This window comes from Schistocerca americana, chromosome 3 (genome assembly GCF_021461395.2).
Source record: "Schistocerca americana isolate TAMUIC-IGC-003095 chromosome 3, iqSchAmer2.1, whole genome shotgun sequence".
Taxonomy (NCBI): Eukaryota; Metazoa; Arthropoda; class Insecta; order Orthoptera; family Acrididae; genus Schistocerca; species Schistocerca americana.
The window spans coordinates 268171943-268189519 of record NC_060121.1 but is presented as its reverse complement, the minus strand read 5'-3'; the positions used below and the strand labels follow the sequence as shown (position 1 = coordinate 268189519).

Genomic DNA, 17577 nt, shown 5'->3' with positions numbered 1-17577 from the left:
ATTTCACTCTACTTTTCAGTCATTCAAGGATTAAATTGGGGCAATTCTGTGTTTTCCTTTGTAAAGGAACATTTGAAAATGGAGTTAAGCTTTTCAGCTTTAGCTTTGCTACTCTGTATTTCAGTTCCTATCTTATTCACAAGTGACTGAACACAAACTTTGGAGCCACTAACAGCCTTTACATGTGTTGTTTCTGTGGATCTTGTGAAAGATCACTATTTGACAATATTCTGCTACGGTAGTCATTGAAGGCTTCATCCATTTCTCCCTTGACATTCAAACACATTTCACTCAGCATCTCTCTATCTATAGCCCTATTCCTTGTTTTACATCTATTATGCGATAGTCTCTGTTTATTTAGATGTTTCTTTACAGTGACTGTATACACAGAGAGCACCTCCTGTTATGAACTGTTCTACTGGGTACATACCTATACAGTGCATGTTCAACTATTCTTTTAAACTTGAGTCATAGGTTGCCACAACCACGTCATGGTCACTGGTCCACCACTAACAAAATTGTAATTTTCCCAGTTGATTGCTGGATGATTAAAGTCTCCACCAATGATTACAGTGTGATTAGAGAACTTAAGCACAAGTGAACTGAGGTTTCTTCTAAAGTTTTCAGTTACATCATTAGGTGAGACAGATGGCTGATAGAAAGATTCAATTACAATTTTATGCCCATATACTGAGTCTTGCCCAAATAAGCCCACATGCAGCTTCAAGTTCTAACTCGGTGGATCTGAATTCTTACCTACTGTGACAAATACACCAGCTCCATTTCCCTTAAGCCTATCCTTTCGATAAAATCTTAAATCTTCCCAAAAAATCTCAATGCCATAAATTTTGTTACGCAGATTCTGTATTTTATTTTAACATTCTTCATCCACTACCCACTTGCAAAACAAGAAAAGTTTTGTGATAAATACAGTAAAGTGATAGTCATTGTCCATTGTTGGTGCATATGCATTGTCACTTGTTCATGGCATATTTCCACTTTCTTCAGTTTTTCAAGCATTTCAGAGTCTGTCAGGCATAAGTTTTTGATTTTTATTCTCACTTGCTTGAGGTCTCCTATCAATTTAGTCAAATATTCTTTTCTTCATAAACAGGAGAAACTACTTTCTTCAAGACTTCTGAAGAGTACTTGAGATAAACTTCGATGAAAGCAAGTGCTTTTGATCTTTTTGTTAAGGAATGTAATTCAATGGAGGTGCCTTAAAATGGAGGGGTTAAAATATTCATAGTAGAGTATACACTGCAGTGAAGATGAACATAATAATGTTGGAAGAAAAGATTGGAAAATTTAAAGATAGCAGTATGGAAATGCAAACTCATACATTCCCTCTTCATCGGTCTCACTGTGTAAGGGTACAAAATCTCCTGTACATATGTTGATTTTATATCCACATTTTGTAGCTTCAAATAAATGAACAAGCAGAATGAGTTGAGGATTAGAGTGTTTTTTTGTTAAGGAGATAATCATCTTTATTTCATTTTTAGAGTTGTTTCATTTTTGTGGTCTGTGGTTGTTGTATTCTTGTCTGAGGTATTGCTTTTGAGCTACGAGCATCGCCAAGTGCATTCCAGCTGCCTGTGATGTCATCACAAGTACCAGCAAAGAGACCCCAGGCCTTGCACAGCACCCAGGAAGTACCAAAGACCAGAATGTAGAGCTGACAAGAATGTCAGTGGGAAACTCTTCTGGTTGCAACAATGTTATGAAAAAGGAAAGTTGCTACTTACCATATAGGAGAGATGCTGAGTTACAGTTAGGCACAACAAAAAGACTGTCACAAACAAGCTTTCGGCAAACAAGGCCTTTGTCAAAAATAGATATATATATATATCTCTCTCTCTCTCTCTCTCTCTCTCTCTCTCTCTCTGCAGTCTCTGGCAGCTGAAGCCACACTCACACACACTTTCCATTGTTTGATTTAAATTCAATTGTTTCTTGTTTGAGAATGAGATTGGTCAGTCCTGCTTGTCTGTATTTATGAAGGAATAAGAAATTGTTATTCTGTATTTGAGGAATGGTGCTGCTCCTTTATTAGAGTAGTGTGATATTAAACAAAAACAAAAAAGATTTTGTCGAGAGTTAGTTGACGTTTGTTCCACTGAAGAGACAATATTGTCGAAAACCCTCACAACCATTTAAAGTGAGGTTCTCATTGTGAACAATAACACTCTCCTTCGTGAACAGAATTATTTCCTCTGCAATTGATTTGCACTTCACTATGGCATCTGCATTTATCAAATCAGGAGGATTTTTGTATGTGATAGATCTCACCTTGTAAATAAATAATGGATAGTGTAAGACAATCACTGAAATTCACTTTTTTTTGTTTTGTATTCACTCGTTCTTTCATTGTGATTTTCACAAGTTGATGGATTCCTGTTGTTAAATTTTAAATGCCGCTCTCACAAGAATAAACAAGAGGAAAATTGCAGAGAAACTTGAACAAAATACAAAAATGAATTGATTCATGACAGGTAACGCGATATCAACCAATGGATTTCATCTCACTGGAGTAGTGAAACATTGATTCAAATTCCGCTTAGCTGCTTTGACAAAAATATTGTATGCTAATGATAATTTTAAAATATTTATTATGGTTATAAAATACAGATGAATCCAGAATGTATTATTATCCAGAGGCTGAGTGTGTGATGATATGAAACTTCCTGCCAGATCAAAACTGTATCTGTACCGGGACTTGTACCTGGGACCTTTGCCTTTTATATGTTAGGAAGTTTCAGTACAGTTGAGGATTTAAATGTAAGAAGGAATTATAAATAAAACAAAATCCAAGCAAAATGAGTGAGTGAAATAATGATTGCAATAATGTGGACAAAAATGTAAAATGATAAAAAGTAAGTCATTAAATTGAAGTAAATATATGAAGAAAGAATAAAAGGATGAAAAACTGAGATCAAACAATAAAGAAAATGCAGTGATGAAAATGGCATGGCGTAGGATTAGAAATGAAAAAAAAATTAAACCAGTTAACTCAATAGACATAATGATACTGCGATGCTGAGAAAGGTTTAAAAAAACAGGTAGCACCCAACAAGATTTGAACTTACAGCCTGCAGCGTACCAGCCAAATAACTTAACTGCTAGGTTGTGATGTCAATTCAAAGACCAGTGTTATTTTCACACCTCTAGTGGATCATGAGAAATTCATTTTCGTTGATTACTCACAAACAATGGTCAACAAAGGTGAATGGCTGTAGGATGTGATACCTGGGACCCTAACCTACACCACCATATAGGTGGTTTCCAAAAGTTGATTGTATCTGTGGGGTCCTCCTCTTGTTAGAGAAAACCTAGACCTGAAATATTAGATAGGGATGTGAAACCTGCTGCTCTATTGTCCCATCGTCCTCAGTTTCGGCTAGTTTAACCCAAGTTTGTGTCTGATATCTACACATACTGTGTGCATGTAGTTTTTTGTTTCCGTGTGTGTTGTTGTCTGCAACTTCACATATCATCTGTTATTTAATAGAGTATCCCAGATGCTGAGATTGCTGTGGGTGTGCCTGCACGTACTACTTCTGTATCGCCTGGGCCTCCATCACCTAACAGCGCCCCCCTGCCAGCACCCAGCACGGTTGTTGGCCCTGCAGGTGACCAGCAGCAGGTGACTGTGCTTACATCTGATCAACTGGGAAAGCTGCAGAGTGAACTGGATGTTGTACAGGGCAACATGGCTGTCCTTAATGAGATGCTTTCTGAGTTAACACCTGGCAAAGAACATCCAAGTGATCTGGAGCTATTACAGGTAAGTTTTCTTTTATTAAAGACTGAGTCATCAGAACATGCATCCTTTTTTTTGGCACAAAGCTTCATTCTGCCTATAGCTTTCCATTAGGTTCTACACACCACAGAGGTTTTCTTGCATGTGTTGTTGGACTACCCCACCTAGGAGAAAGTAAATGAAACTTCGCTAGCTTTCAGATGAACCACACGCGCGCGCATGCGCACGCGCACCCACACACACACACACACACACACACACACACACACACACACACACAGAGCACAGAGAAAATCTGTACAGCTATGATGACCTGACACTGCTGTTTGAATGGGTTGAGAGGTTGTATCTGATGGAATGGTGGTGGGGAAAGAGGCGCTGGGGAGCAGGAGAGCTCAGCTGGGGTGAAGCATTGTGTCTGGTTGGGTTGGTATGGTGGAAGAGGAGGCGGTGGGCATGAGGGAAGGTTGAGGAAGAGTGGCTGACATCTTGAATCGAGAGGCGGCAAGTGCACATGATAGAAATGTGGAACTGTTGAGCTCACTGTGGCTGCAGGCAGAGATAGTTACACAAAGCAAACAATGTCATTGTTGAGTGGATTGGAGGGGGAGGCAGAACAAAGGAAGAGGAGGATTGTGGGGAAGTTGGTGTGAATGTGGCGGGACGAGTGACGTTAGGGTCATGGGGTGCAGGTGGAGGCGACTGTGGAGCAGGGCCTACCAGAGATTGAGGCTAGGAGGATCATGTATTTGGAGGATGTGTTGCAAGGACAATAACTGAAATGCATGTTGCGCTTAACAGCATGTTCTGCCACTGGTTGATCAAATCTGCTCTTGGCCACAGTTAAGCAGAGGTCATTTAATCAAGTGGGCACCTGGTTGATGGTCATGCCATCATGTGCTGAATGGGTGTATCTGACACGTCTTGCACTTAGATCTTGCATACAGGTATCACCCATGTGCCAAAGAATTGGGAGCATGTGTGTCACAAGGATGGACTATGATATTACATAAGACTGTGTGGCCAGTGGAATACCACTTTGGGAGCAGTGGGAGGGATTGTGGGTAGGATGTTCCATATTTATGGGCACAATGATAAGTAATCGATCCCCAGTAATTGACTTGGTTTAATTTTTCCATTCCAGGATTATATTGGATGCTGGGGGAGGGGTGACAGATGGGGGTGCTCCTGTTTAGCAGCTTTATGGGATGGTCAGATGATTAGGGAAATAGACAGATTTCTGTATGCAAGATGCATATTGATTGACTACTATCTTGATAATTGTGTTTTAACTACACCATGAGACGTACCATACTGTATGGTTAAAAAATTCTCTATGCTATCAGATTCATCAGTGACAAAGTTAATAGTTTTCAGTAAAAACAGTCAGCCACACAATACACTACAATTTTGTCCTAAATAATTTAGACAAGCAGTTTAAGAATTCACAGTATCTTACATTTGTCTCATCTTAGACTCAAATGAAGCATAAGTTAGCCTAAATTAGCCTTTTCTCTCATGTTTGAATACAAAATACAACTACATAAAATGTGACCTACTGAAATCAGTACACCACAAACACTGCGTTTTAGTAGTTTCTCTTGGGAGTGAAGGAATTTATTTGTCAAATGGCATTACCCTATTTGCTGACATGTTAAAAGCATATAATCTCTCCAAATAGGTAGTTGGAGGTATAACAAAGCCAAATTTCTTGTTTGGTTCACGGATCCCAACTCGTCCCATACTTCCACCCACTCTTCCTCTTATATGTGTGCCTGTCCGTCAGCAGCAGGCTGAATATATGAAAGTAAGGCACAATATACCATTTTATTTCTCACACAGATTTCCTAGGCCACCAAATTTATTTCCTTGAATTCATGCTTCCTAACAGAATGACACCACTATTCTCAGAATTTGGAGGTTAGGAAGAGAACTCCTAACCAAATTCATTAACAGATAGTATCCTTTGTCATCCATATTCTAACTAGGAACGCAAGGAAACACACAGCCATAAAAGAGATACAATTTATTGCATCAGAGAATGACATCAGCAAAAATACAATGAAAGTATGAAACTTCCTGGCAGATTAAAACTGTGTGCCCGACCGAGACTCGAACTCGGGACCTTTGCCTTTCGCGGGCAAGTGCTCTACCATCTGAGCTACCGAAGCACGACTCACGCCCGGTACTCACAGCTTTACTTCTGCCAGTATCTCGTCTCCTACCTTCCAAACTTTACAGAAGCTCTCCTGCGAACCTTGCAGAACTAGCACTCCTGAAAGAAAGGATATAGCGGAGACATGGCTTAGCCACAGCCTGGGGGATGTTTCCAGAATGAGATTTTCACTCTGCAGCGGTGTGTGCGCTGATATGAAACTTCCTGGCAGATTAAAACTGTGTGCCCGACCGAGACTCGAACTCGGGACCTTTGCCTTTCGCGGGCAAGTGCTCTACCATCTGAGCTACGGAAGTACGACTCATGCCCAGTACTCACAGCTTTACTTCTGCCAGGCTAGGAGACGAGATACTGGCAGAAGTAAAGCTGTGAGTACCGGGCGTGAGTCGTGCTTCGGTAGCTCAGATGGTAGAGCACTTGCCCGCGAAAGGCAAAGGTCCCGAGTTCGAGTCTCGGTCGGGCACACAGTTTTAATCTGCCAGGAAGTTTCATATCAGCGCACACACCGCTGCAGAGTGAAAATCTCATTCTGGAAACAATGAAAGTAGTTTATGCGCCTCAAACATGTTAAACAACTGAGATCCTGGAGGCCTGTGCCTGCCTGTATAAAGATACTTTCCATGTCAAGAATCACTGGTGTAGCACTGTGATGGTGCTTGGTGACCAGGCTGCTCTCATGGCCACTTTGGGTAGTTGCAGGTGCACCGTTGGAATTTCAATGCACACTAGACTTGCCATAGTGACCTGACTTATGTCTGATGTGGGCAGAAGGTGTAGTAACTGGTGGGTTATTCCACTCCTCCTCCTTTGCAGGGGGAAAGACAAGGCAGTGTGACTGAAGAGAAATCTGTTGTGATGCTAGGGAAGGCAGCCAAATGTGCAAGAAGTTCCTGATCCACCCGGACTGGTGCGAATGGATGGAAGTGAGTGTGATGAGGGCCCCCCCTTGCTGCCTGTGGACCCGGGGCAGCCAGTGGACTGGAGCAGCTGTGGGGCAGAAGCCATCCAGAGTCCATGACAAGGGGCACAGGCACAGGCAGTGACAAAGGCAGAGACTCTGGCAACAGAAGACCCAGTTTCTGTCCTCTCTGATGGTGCTGCCTGCTCAGTGCAGTGGCTAGTACTGGCACTGGCCACAGGAAGCAAACCTACTGTTGGTGGTGATGAAGCCCTGGCTGCTGAAGTAGGTGGGCATGACCAGACCTGTTCGTAACCTGGAGTGGCCAGGGCTGACAAGGAACAAGGTTTTGAGCCCACAGCCTTGGGAGAAGCCCTGCACCCATCTTGGAATGCAAATGGTTTCGGTGCCTGAGACGATCTCCAGTGTTAACCATGGAAACATGGTGACTGCACTGGCTGTGGACAGTGGCTGGAATCCAGTGAGGGCACCAGCCATATGCCTGGCCCAGACTGGTGTGGTGGGGATGAATGTCAACAAAACTCATGCCATTGGGGAATGCCTGCATGGCAGCAAGAGGTTGAGCAGCATACATGGGTGGTGATGGCGATGCAAGAACTTGGTGGCACTCTTGGCCCCAATTGGCTTCGTTCTGTAATAGCATTAAAAGGAGGTGGGGGAGGGGAGAGAGAGAGAGAGAGAGAGAGAGAGAGAGAGAGAGAGAGAGAGAGAGAGAGAGAGAGAGACGCCTCAACTAGGAAATCTTCTGCGTATTTACGCATCTGCATCTTATAATCATTCAAACAAGACAGTCCACCTGGCCATTTGTCTGCAGATGGAAGGGAGCCGCTGTGGTGTGCAAATCTCATTGTGAATAAAAAAAAGTCCTTGAAAGATTGCACCATGAACTGAGCACCATTGACCAAAACCAGGGTCTAAGGCAAGCCTTATGTAGAGAACATATTTTGATAGAGCCCTGACAGTCACATCTGCTCTTGCAGACAGACGTGTGATATAAGGAAAATGAGAACAAGCATCAGTTGCCATTAACCAGAAAGTATGTAAAAAAGGACTAATGAAATCAATGTGTACTCTTTCCCAAGGTTGTGTGGGGCCTGCCCATGGTGAAAAAACAGTAAAAGGTGCTGCCTGCTGACCTGAACACCGGCGGCAAGCCATGACAAGGTGTTTCACCTCCTGGTCAATTCCTGGTCAAAACATATGGCAGCACACCAATTGTTTTGTGTGAGAGATCTCCCAGGGACTTTGATGTAATACACAGAGGACCTCCCACTGCAGATCCCCTGGAACCATGATGTGGGGTGTAAACCCTTCCATCTGTAGGAGAACAGTGCCATTCAAGATGGAGAGGCAGTGGTGCAACACATAAAAATTCATAAGAGGGTCCAATGCCAGGCTCATTGGCTCCTTGGATGGTCATGTTGTGTTGTGCACAACCTGCTGGAGCAGCAGACTTGCTGTCACAGAAGAGGCAATATGAGAACTTATGATGGGGAAGCCATGCACCATGTGCCTCGCATCCATATTCAGTTGAAAACATAACAGTTATTCCTGCTCAAGCGAGGGGTCAGGACCCATGGGGAGCTGGGACAGAGCATCAGTATTCACATGTTGCAACATGGGACAGAAATGGATCTTGTAATCATACTAGGACAAGGACAGAGCCCAACACTGAAGACAATGAGCAGCTTTGTTTGGTAAGGACGCCAACAGGTTAAATAGGTAAATCGAGGGCTTATGGTCAGTAAATAAATATAAGAGATCACATGGAATTTTTTAAGGCATAGACAATAGCAAGAGCTTCTTTTTCCACATGAGAATAATGTTACTGATCAGAGTTGAGTGTTTTCGATGCAAATGTGACAGGTTGTTTGGAGCCAACTGAATGACAGTGGGCCAGGAGCACTCCCACCCCGTACTAGACCACGTCCCGAGGCTAGCACCAGATGCTTGGTGGGTTCAAATGTTGCAAGACACACCATGGAACAAAGACTATCCTTAAGCTGCATAAATGCTGCCCACAGGCTGCAGACCAAATATAAGGAACAATTTTCAAAGCAACATATGCAAGTAGTAGCTGCTTTGGGAATAAACTGATGATAGTACATCACTTTTCCAAGGAATGCTGGAAGTTCTCCTAGATTAGACAGACAGAGCAAAGCTGTAATGGTGATGACATGTTGCTCCATGGGGCACATGCTCTGGGGAAATTTCATGACCCAAATAAACAATGGAAGGCTGGAAAAAGTAAGACTTAGTGAGATTACATTTGAGCCCTGTGGTCTGTAGAACAGTAAACAAAGATCAGAGGCAATGTAGGCGATCTTCTGTGGTAGTACCTGTCGTGATGATATCATCAATATAGTTAATTCAATGAGGGACACCTGTTGTAATTATTCTAAAAAATGTTGGAAGATGACTGGCACATTTGTGATTTCAAATATTATCCATTGGTACTGATAGAGGCCAAAAGACGAATTAACCACAACTGTTTTGATGCCTTGTCCAATAGAGTCTGAAGGTAGGCTGTAGCCAGGTTAAGTTTTGAAAAGAATTGACATGAAGTGAACTTAGGTTAGCATCTCCTGCGGGTGAGACAGCTGTAAGAGTCTATGACTACTTGTACATTAATTGTGACCTTAAAGTCGCCACAGAGCTGAAGCTGTTTGAATAGCTTCTTTACGATACTTGAGGAAATCGGTCTAATCATTCCCAGTGTCATTAAGTGGATCAAGCTCCTTCTTCATCTGGTCACGTAAAGCAACTGGTACTATTCGCACCCAAAAAACCAAGGGCAGGCGAAGGATTTGAGGGTGATATACGCTGTGAAATTATTTGCACAACCTAATGCTGGGGCAAACAGATCTAAAAACTCAGAACACAATAAATCTAATTTGTGATAAGGCACTTGATCTGACACTAGATGCACTGCATCTGAAAATGAAAAAGCAGACAGTAGCAAAGGCATCTAACCCAAGCACATTTTCAGTTCTCACATCATTAACCACCAAGTACATAACAGAACAGACAACTGACTGGTAAACCTTGTTGGTGGCAAACTGGCCAAAAACAAGAATCTGCTGTTTGTTGAAGCTTACCAATCATTGCTCAACACACACCTATGGCAGGGACTGTAGCCTGGCATATGTCTGTGAGTTGACTTGTATGGTTAATGGCTTGTGTCCTGCAGACAGAGGCAAACACAATGATGAAACTAAAAATGTCGACGTCCATAGTTTCCTGCAGTGTCGTAATGAGGTGGGAGGTTACAGATTAACTTAATGCTGCTATGTAACTTTTCTTTTTTACAGTTATCGCTAGAGTCCTACTGCTTGGGGCAGACCACCTGCTCACCTGCTCCTTCTGTAGGATACAAGGGGGGCTTGAAGGAAGTGCCATTTGCTGTTCCTGGTGCCAACGATGTACTTGCCCACATTGGCCTAGTTGGCTTTGTTTGTACTGCAGCGATATCCTCTTTCCCTCATCTGGCTAGGCTCCACACATTGGGGCTGCATGCTGTCAACAATGGCGACATCACTCCAACCCTCTTAATTGGCGGCCCGCAGTGCTAGAGACCTTGCTTGAATGACTGTGCAATATTCAGAACATCTTCTAATGTAGGGCCCTCAAACTGAAGGTCACTTTGATGTCCTTATCTGGGGCCAAATAAATGATCTTATCTCCAACATTGGTATCTGCATAAGACTTAGCCATGACAAACCAGTTCTTATGACTGAGGCCTTGAAGCTCAGCCGCCCAAGCTTGAGACGACTGTTGCAGCTGTTTGCATCATTGGTAGAATTCAATACATCCAGCAACCACATGCATACCCTTGTGGTGATAGCACAGCAAACTATACACATTGTCAAAAGAAAGCAATGCTGGTGCTTGAAGAGGAGCTAACTGACACAGTACGTAATACTTACGAGGGGGTATCCGTGATGAGAAAAGAGCCCTAGAGACCTTTGTGTAAACCACCTGGAATTCCACAAAATGTTGGCAAAGCCACTTCTCATAAGTGTCCTGTCCTTCTGTGGATTTATGATATGGGGGAGAAGGGGTGAATGTGAGCATGGGATGTGGGAGACAGCAGCAGGTGAACAACCTGTGACTGAGCCCGGATCAACATAGCCAAATCAGCTGTTACAACATGGTCATATACCACTGCTGTTGTTGCAAAAATGACCAGAGTAAAGCTTTCATGGAAGGGTCGAGCGGCACAAAAACAAAAGAATTCAAAGCATGAGAAAATTCAACCCTCAATGTCACCATTTGTATTCTTAGTAAGAACAAAAGGAAGCATACAGTTGTACAAGAGAAGCTATTCATTGGGTCACAAAATGACACCAACAAGAATGCAATGCAAGCAGATTACATGTCTCTTAAGACATTTAACAATTGAGGGTGTAACCTCCCCCTTACTAATCGGCCTATCATGCTTGCGATATAAAATATGACCGTGGATCGCATGTATGTCTAATGGATTTTTACTAATTGGATAAGGGCTATCTTTCCTGAAGAAATAATACCGTTAAGTAGGAGGAGAGTGTACAACAGACCCTTCTGATGGAAAAGTCTACTAAAAATAAAAAGTAATTAAACCAAACAGCGTTATAATTTGGAAAAATGAAAGTTATTTTGTGCACTCACTCACGAACAACACTGGACAGAAAATGGGTACCACTGATCATGAATTCAAAAGTTACACTAATGAACAAAAAGGAAATAATTAACGGTCACCAGCCCACAGGGTAATTTACATCCAAAATCCTGTACAAGATGATGGGAAAGAAAAACATGTATTGTTAAACACTGACATGGCAACTGAAAATTGTCACTTTTTTTTTTTACACTAATTTTAAGTGAGTATGTAATGATAAAGAAAACTGAGAAGTCACTCTTACATTATGTTTGTCATTAAATTTTGAAGAAAAAAAACAATCGAATATGATTTGAAAGTATGCAATTAAACTGTATGTTAGTATTGAACATTGTTACATGAACAGTGACTCTCAGTGACCTCAACGTAACATCATCAAAGAAATTTAAAAAAAAAAAAGCAAGCACTTTTACTTTGCAGTTACTTATTTTGCAAACTGGATTTCAAATTATTGCCTGAACAACTGAGCCTTTTTTTACTGACTTGAACAGAAATAAATAATAGAATTCATACCAAACCAAACAGCCATGTGCTCCAAGCTATATGTAAAATAAATAAAACTTCTGCACTCTTAATTTGTGCATTTCTTTAGATTTGGATTTTTTTCCTGTGATTGATTCTCAAACTTGAAAAATGAAATTCCTTTACTTTACTCATATACTGAAGCGTCTGTTGTACAACAGCTAATTGAAAGTAGACTGAGGCTAAAATTCTTAAAAGTGAAATTATTCATCAATAAACTGGCTGTAACTATTCAATTTGTTTCTTATGACACTCGGTTACCATATAAGGAAAAAAAAGGAACAAGGAACTGCTTGGTAACAATATCTGAGGACAATGAGGACACAATCACCCTGAGTTTAACTGATTATTATTTAAATAAATTTTATCAATCAAATCACATTCAGTTGTGCTGCTGGGTTAGCCGTTAATACTTTCTATCAATGAGCAGTCTTACTTCAGTGCTGTGCATACGACTAATCTGTGTTGCTGGAACTGCTGCTGTTGTTGAAGACGGTAGCATCTTGTGGAGCACGGCTAATTACAGGAATGTGCAATCATAATTAATACAGCCTCTTCCCCCCATCCACTGTCCTTACTTCTGCTGCTAGACATCTGGCCGGCGTGCGTACATGATGCCGCCGAAATGGTACTCTCTACTGCGAGAGCATTAACACCACACTTTTGCACACTACAAGCGCTGGAACCCGTCTCCCTCTCTCCGTGCAACAACTCCTTACCCAAAAATTTTACAATGCATGAGCACTGCTATTATCATTGTTGGTTGGTGCAAATAACAGTTCTTTTGGCTTTTCCCCAGAGCTTATAAGTTTCACAGTAAGACACAGATAAATACAATGAAATGTCAACAGACTTCTACCTAAATTTACACATACAGTGAAGCAATGTCCTTACTTATTAAAAGAAAGCATTTAAACTACAAATATTTACATACAATTTTGCAAAAAAATTTTATATATCGATAGCAGGTGCCATACTTCCTGTATTTTTGGTGTTACAAGGGCTCAGAGGTTTCTACTCTCCTCTATAAAGACAATATTCACGTCACATGTTGCTGGTGTAATGCTATGTGCACACGGTGGACCTGGTGATGGCAGCTGGTGATCGGGCTGCCCCTGGTGGCCACGTCAGATAGTTGCAAGTCACCATTTAAATGTCAGCATGCACCATGCTTGTCGCAGTGCCCCGACTTACATCCACTGCATGCAGTAAGTGTAGAACTGTCAGGTTACTACAGTCTACTGCTATAAACTTCAAGCATGCAACCACCTTAAACATGAAGCTGAAATATTGTGTATCACTGGGGATGTGGACCTTGGCTTACAACACAAAATCTACAACCTCAAGATGTGATGCATGCTGGTAGAAACTTTTGGCTCATCTCAGTTATTCTATATGTATCCGAATAATATATTATTGAGCAAGGTGGCACATTGTTTAGCACACTGGACTTGCATTCAGGAGGATGACACTTCAGACCTGCATCTGGGCATCTTGATTTAGGTTTCCTGTGATCTCCGTACATCGCTTCATGATCCCCTCTTCCCAAATCAACCAACCAAATAATGTAGCACATTGTCTAGTTGACATTTATTTTCCTAGCTGCTTGTGAGAACTAAATGAACTATTATTTTTGTGTTATGGTAAACACCATTCTAAATTTTCTGAATTTGAGAAAGTTTTGGACCTCACATTTGGATGTTGTTTTCACATCTAATGAATGTAAAGGAAAAGTCCTTGAAGGCAATGGATGTTTTAAAGTGCCTCAAATATAGGCCTCTTAGAGACCAGTGTGCATCTGCTCCAGATCTATACAGCTTTTGTATGATCCCAGTTAAAATAATGAATACATTTTATGTAGATTAGCAATACCTTTGTGCCAGAAGACCATTGAAACTTCCACCAAGAGTGGTTTATGTTGGCCACAAGTGCCAGCAAGACCAATCCAATAGCGAGCCTCTTCTCAGAATGATTTTAGATTTACTGACATTGTTAATGGATATAAGACCAAGATTGTCATGAAATGCTCTGTGTAAACATTATGTTTCAGAAGTTGCCTATGGGTCATTCCATCACCATGATGACAAAATTAAATCAAAGCAATATACAGTTTTCGTACAGCATTACATGCCACCATGAGGGGAGTGGGGCATCTGAAATGTATTTTTGTTGGATCTCTGATATCCTGAGTGCTTTTGAAGCTATATGGCATATGTTCCCAGCAGATAAACACACCCAGAAAATTCACGACACCCTTCTCTGCCCACTAAGGCTGACAATTAAAGTAACAGGCTGCTGGGTAACACACCACAAAGGAATCCAAAGAAATGAAACAGCAGATTTATCAGCTAAGAAGGCGTGCACTGAAAATCATACAGTTCAATTTGCTGCTCCCTTTCTTGCAATCTCCTCGATGTTCAGGGACGTGTTTTCATTACATTAGCGGAACGAGTGGTTCAAGCAGTTTTTTTGTAAACCATATATCAGTAACACATTTCTGAATATTGTTCTTAACTTGTGAACACATCCATATTTTAAGATGATTTTAGAGCACTGGCCCCTTTTCTCACTTTGTTTGTTGTGTGTGCTTGTGGATGTAGTTGAGTGAAAAATGGGGAAGAGTGGTGAAATGGTTAGTATGATTAGCTCTCTGGACTTGCCATTGAGGAGGAACAGAGTTCAAATCCATGTTCTGTCCTCCAGATTAAAGTTTTTTGTGGTTTCCCTAAATGAGTTAAACTGAATATGTTTGTTCCTTTAACCTCACCATCAATGTGACCTTAAACTCTGTAATTGGATAGATAAAAAATCTACTCACCAAGCAGCAGCAGAACACACACATTAGAGAAAGTTATAATTAGGTAAGCTTTCGGAGCCTGTGGCTCCTTCGTCAGGCAGAGGGGTTGAAGGGGAAGGAAGAGGGGTGAAGAAAAAGTACTGGAGAGGTCTAGGAAAAGGGGTAGATTTTGGGAAAGTCACTCGAACCACGGGTCGGGAGAATGACCAGACGGGTTGACAAGGAAAGAGTGATTGTTGGGGACTGCATCAGATGGGATTTGAAACCTGAGAGCTTAAAGGTGGAAGACAGGGTACTATTCAAGACAGAGTTAACTGCTTAATCATCATGCATGAGTTAATAAGAGTGAAAAGCTAAGTGCATTGTACATAACAGAGGTGAAAAATAGACAGGTAAGACTATGAAAGACATATAAAACTAAAACGGAGTGAAGAAAAGAGTAGTTACTGTGAAGAAATTAACATAAATTAAGGCCAGGTGGGTGGCAAGAACCAATGGCATGTTGTAGGGCTAGTTCCCACTTCCGGAGTTCCGAGAAACTGGTGTCTGGGTCAAGAATCCAGATGGCATGTGTGGTAAACAGGTACCAAGATCATGATCGTCATGTTGTAGAGCAGGCTCTGCAACAAGATATTGTGTGTTGCCAGTATATGCCCTCTGTCTATGCCCATACATCCTAATTGATAATTTGGTGGTAGCTATGGCTATGTAAAAGGCCGAACAGTATTTACGTAACAGCTGGTGTATGACATGTCATTTCACAGGTGGCTCTCCTTTGATAGCTTATGTTTTGCATGTTACAGAGCTGGTATAGATGGTGGTAGGAGGGTGCATAGGGCAAATCTTGCAGCGGGGACGGTCACAGGGTCACATGGGTAGGAGCCATAGGGTAGGGGGGTGGGTGCAGCAGGAGCATAGGGTCTGAAAAGAATATTGCAGAGATTGGGAGGGTGATGAAAAGCTATTCTAGGTGTGGTGGCTAAAGTCTCAGACAGAATGGATCTCATTTCAGAGCATGCTTTTAGGAAGTCATGGCCTTGTCAAAGTAGCTGATTAATACATTCCACACCAGGATAATACTGAGTGACCAGTGCTGTGCCCCGAAGCCTTTTTTTTTTTTTTTGAGGGATCAGCATTACCAGGATTGGATGTGACGGCTCAGAAAATCTGCTTTTGAACTAGGCTGGCTCGTTGGAGTGATCAGCATTGCCAGGATTGGATGTGATGGCCCATAAAATATGCTTTTGAACTAGGCTGGCTCGTGGGGCGAACAAATACATTTGCCTCAAATGCCAAGGTTGTATGGGAGGGAATGTTCGACGTGGAAAGGATGGCAACTGTCAAAATGTAAGTACTGTTGTTTGTTAGTACGTTTAAGGTAGACAGAAGTGTGTAGCTCTCCTTCAGTGAGGATGAGATCATCATCAAGGAAAGTGTCACAGGATTCGGAATAGGACCATGTGAAATTTAATTGTGGGAAGGTAGTCAGAGATTCCAGGAATTTCAACAGGTCAGCCTCACCATGAGTCCATATGGTAAAGGTGTCATCAGTGTATCTAAACCTTACCAGGGGCTGAAGCCTTGTGGATCCTAGGAAAGCCCCCTCCAAGCAACTCATGAAAAGGTTGGCATAGGAATGAGCCATCCTGGTTCCCATGCCCATACCCCTGATGTTTTTGTATGTCTGCTCCTCAAAGGTGAAGTAGTTGTTGGTAAGTATAAAGTTGGTTGAGGTGAATAGGAAGGATGTAATAGGTTTGGAATCAGGTGGTCACTGAGGAAATGCTCAGCAGCAGACAGACCATGTAAGTGGGGGATGTTGGTATAGAGGGATAGAGGGAGGTCGCATCAATGGTGACAAGCAAGGTGTGTAGTGGTAGTGGGACAAGAATGGATTTCAGATGATCTAGGAAATGGTTGATATCTTTGATATTAGAGGGAAGTCTTTGTACAATGGGTTGCAGGTGCTGATCAGCTAAGGCAGATATACATTTGGTAGGTGCTTTGAAGCCAGCAACTATAGGACAGCCAAGATGATTGGGTCTGTGGATCTGAAAAAGCAGGTAAAGGTTGGATGTGCGTGGTTTGGGCGGGGCAAGAAGTTCTGTGGATTGAGGTGCGAGTCCGTGCAAGCGGCCTGAGGTTTTCAACAGGGACTGCAGGTCAGTTTGAATCACAGGGATGGTATCTTGATGGCAGATGCTGTATGTAGTGATGTCAGACAATTGGCGTAGACCTTAACTAACATACTCCCTTTGTTCAAGTACCACAGTGGTAGATCCTTTATCTGCTGGGAGGATAATGATAGTGTCATCAACTTTCAGGGAATGTAGAGCCAGGAGTTCTGCAGAGGACAGGGTAGGGTCATGTTGTAGGGACCTGAGGAAGGGCTGTGAAGCAATGCTGGATGTGAGGAATTCTTGGAAGACTTGTGAGGGATGTTTTTGAGGTAGTGGTGGTGGATCAGGGTGGGATCGTGCTTGGAACTGTGCAAGGCAGGGTACAGTGTGCTGTTGGATAGGTTTTGGGATTTGGTTGCAAAGTGATATTTCCAGTTGACAATTTGTGTGAAGGAAAGTAGGTCCTTTACCAAAGCAGCATTATCAAATGCAGGTGCAGGGCTGAAACTGGGACTATTAGATAATACATATAATTCAGGAGGGGAAAGTGCTTTAGTTGAGAGATTGAGGACACTGTACTTTTGTGGCTAGTTCTTTTGACTGTGGGTTATTCTTGGTCT

General features: G+C 42.0%; 1 protein-coding gene across 4 annotated transcripts in view; it reads left to right on the top strand.

The window, feature by feature from the left end:
* LOC124605556 (TOM1-like protein 2) overlaps positions 1-17577 on the top strand; it is a 124672-nt gene that overhangs the window by 39049 nt on the left and 68046 nt on the right. For all 4 annotated transcript variants that reach the window (XM_047137319.1, XM_047137317.1, XM_047137318.1 and 1 more), the window contains exon 5: positions 3512-3787. In XM_047137319.1, coding sequence (XP_046993275.1) covers positions 3512-3787 — 276 coding nt within the window. The remainder of the gene's footprint in view (positions 1-3511; positions 3788-17577) is intronic.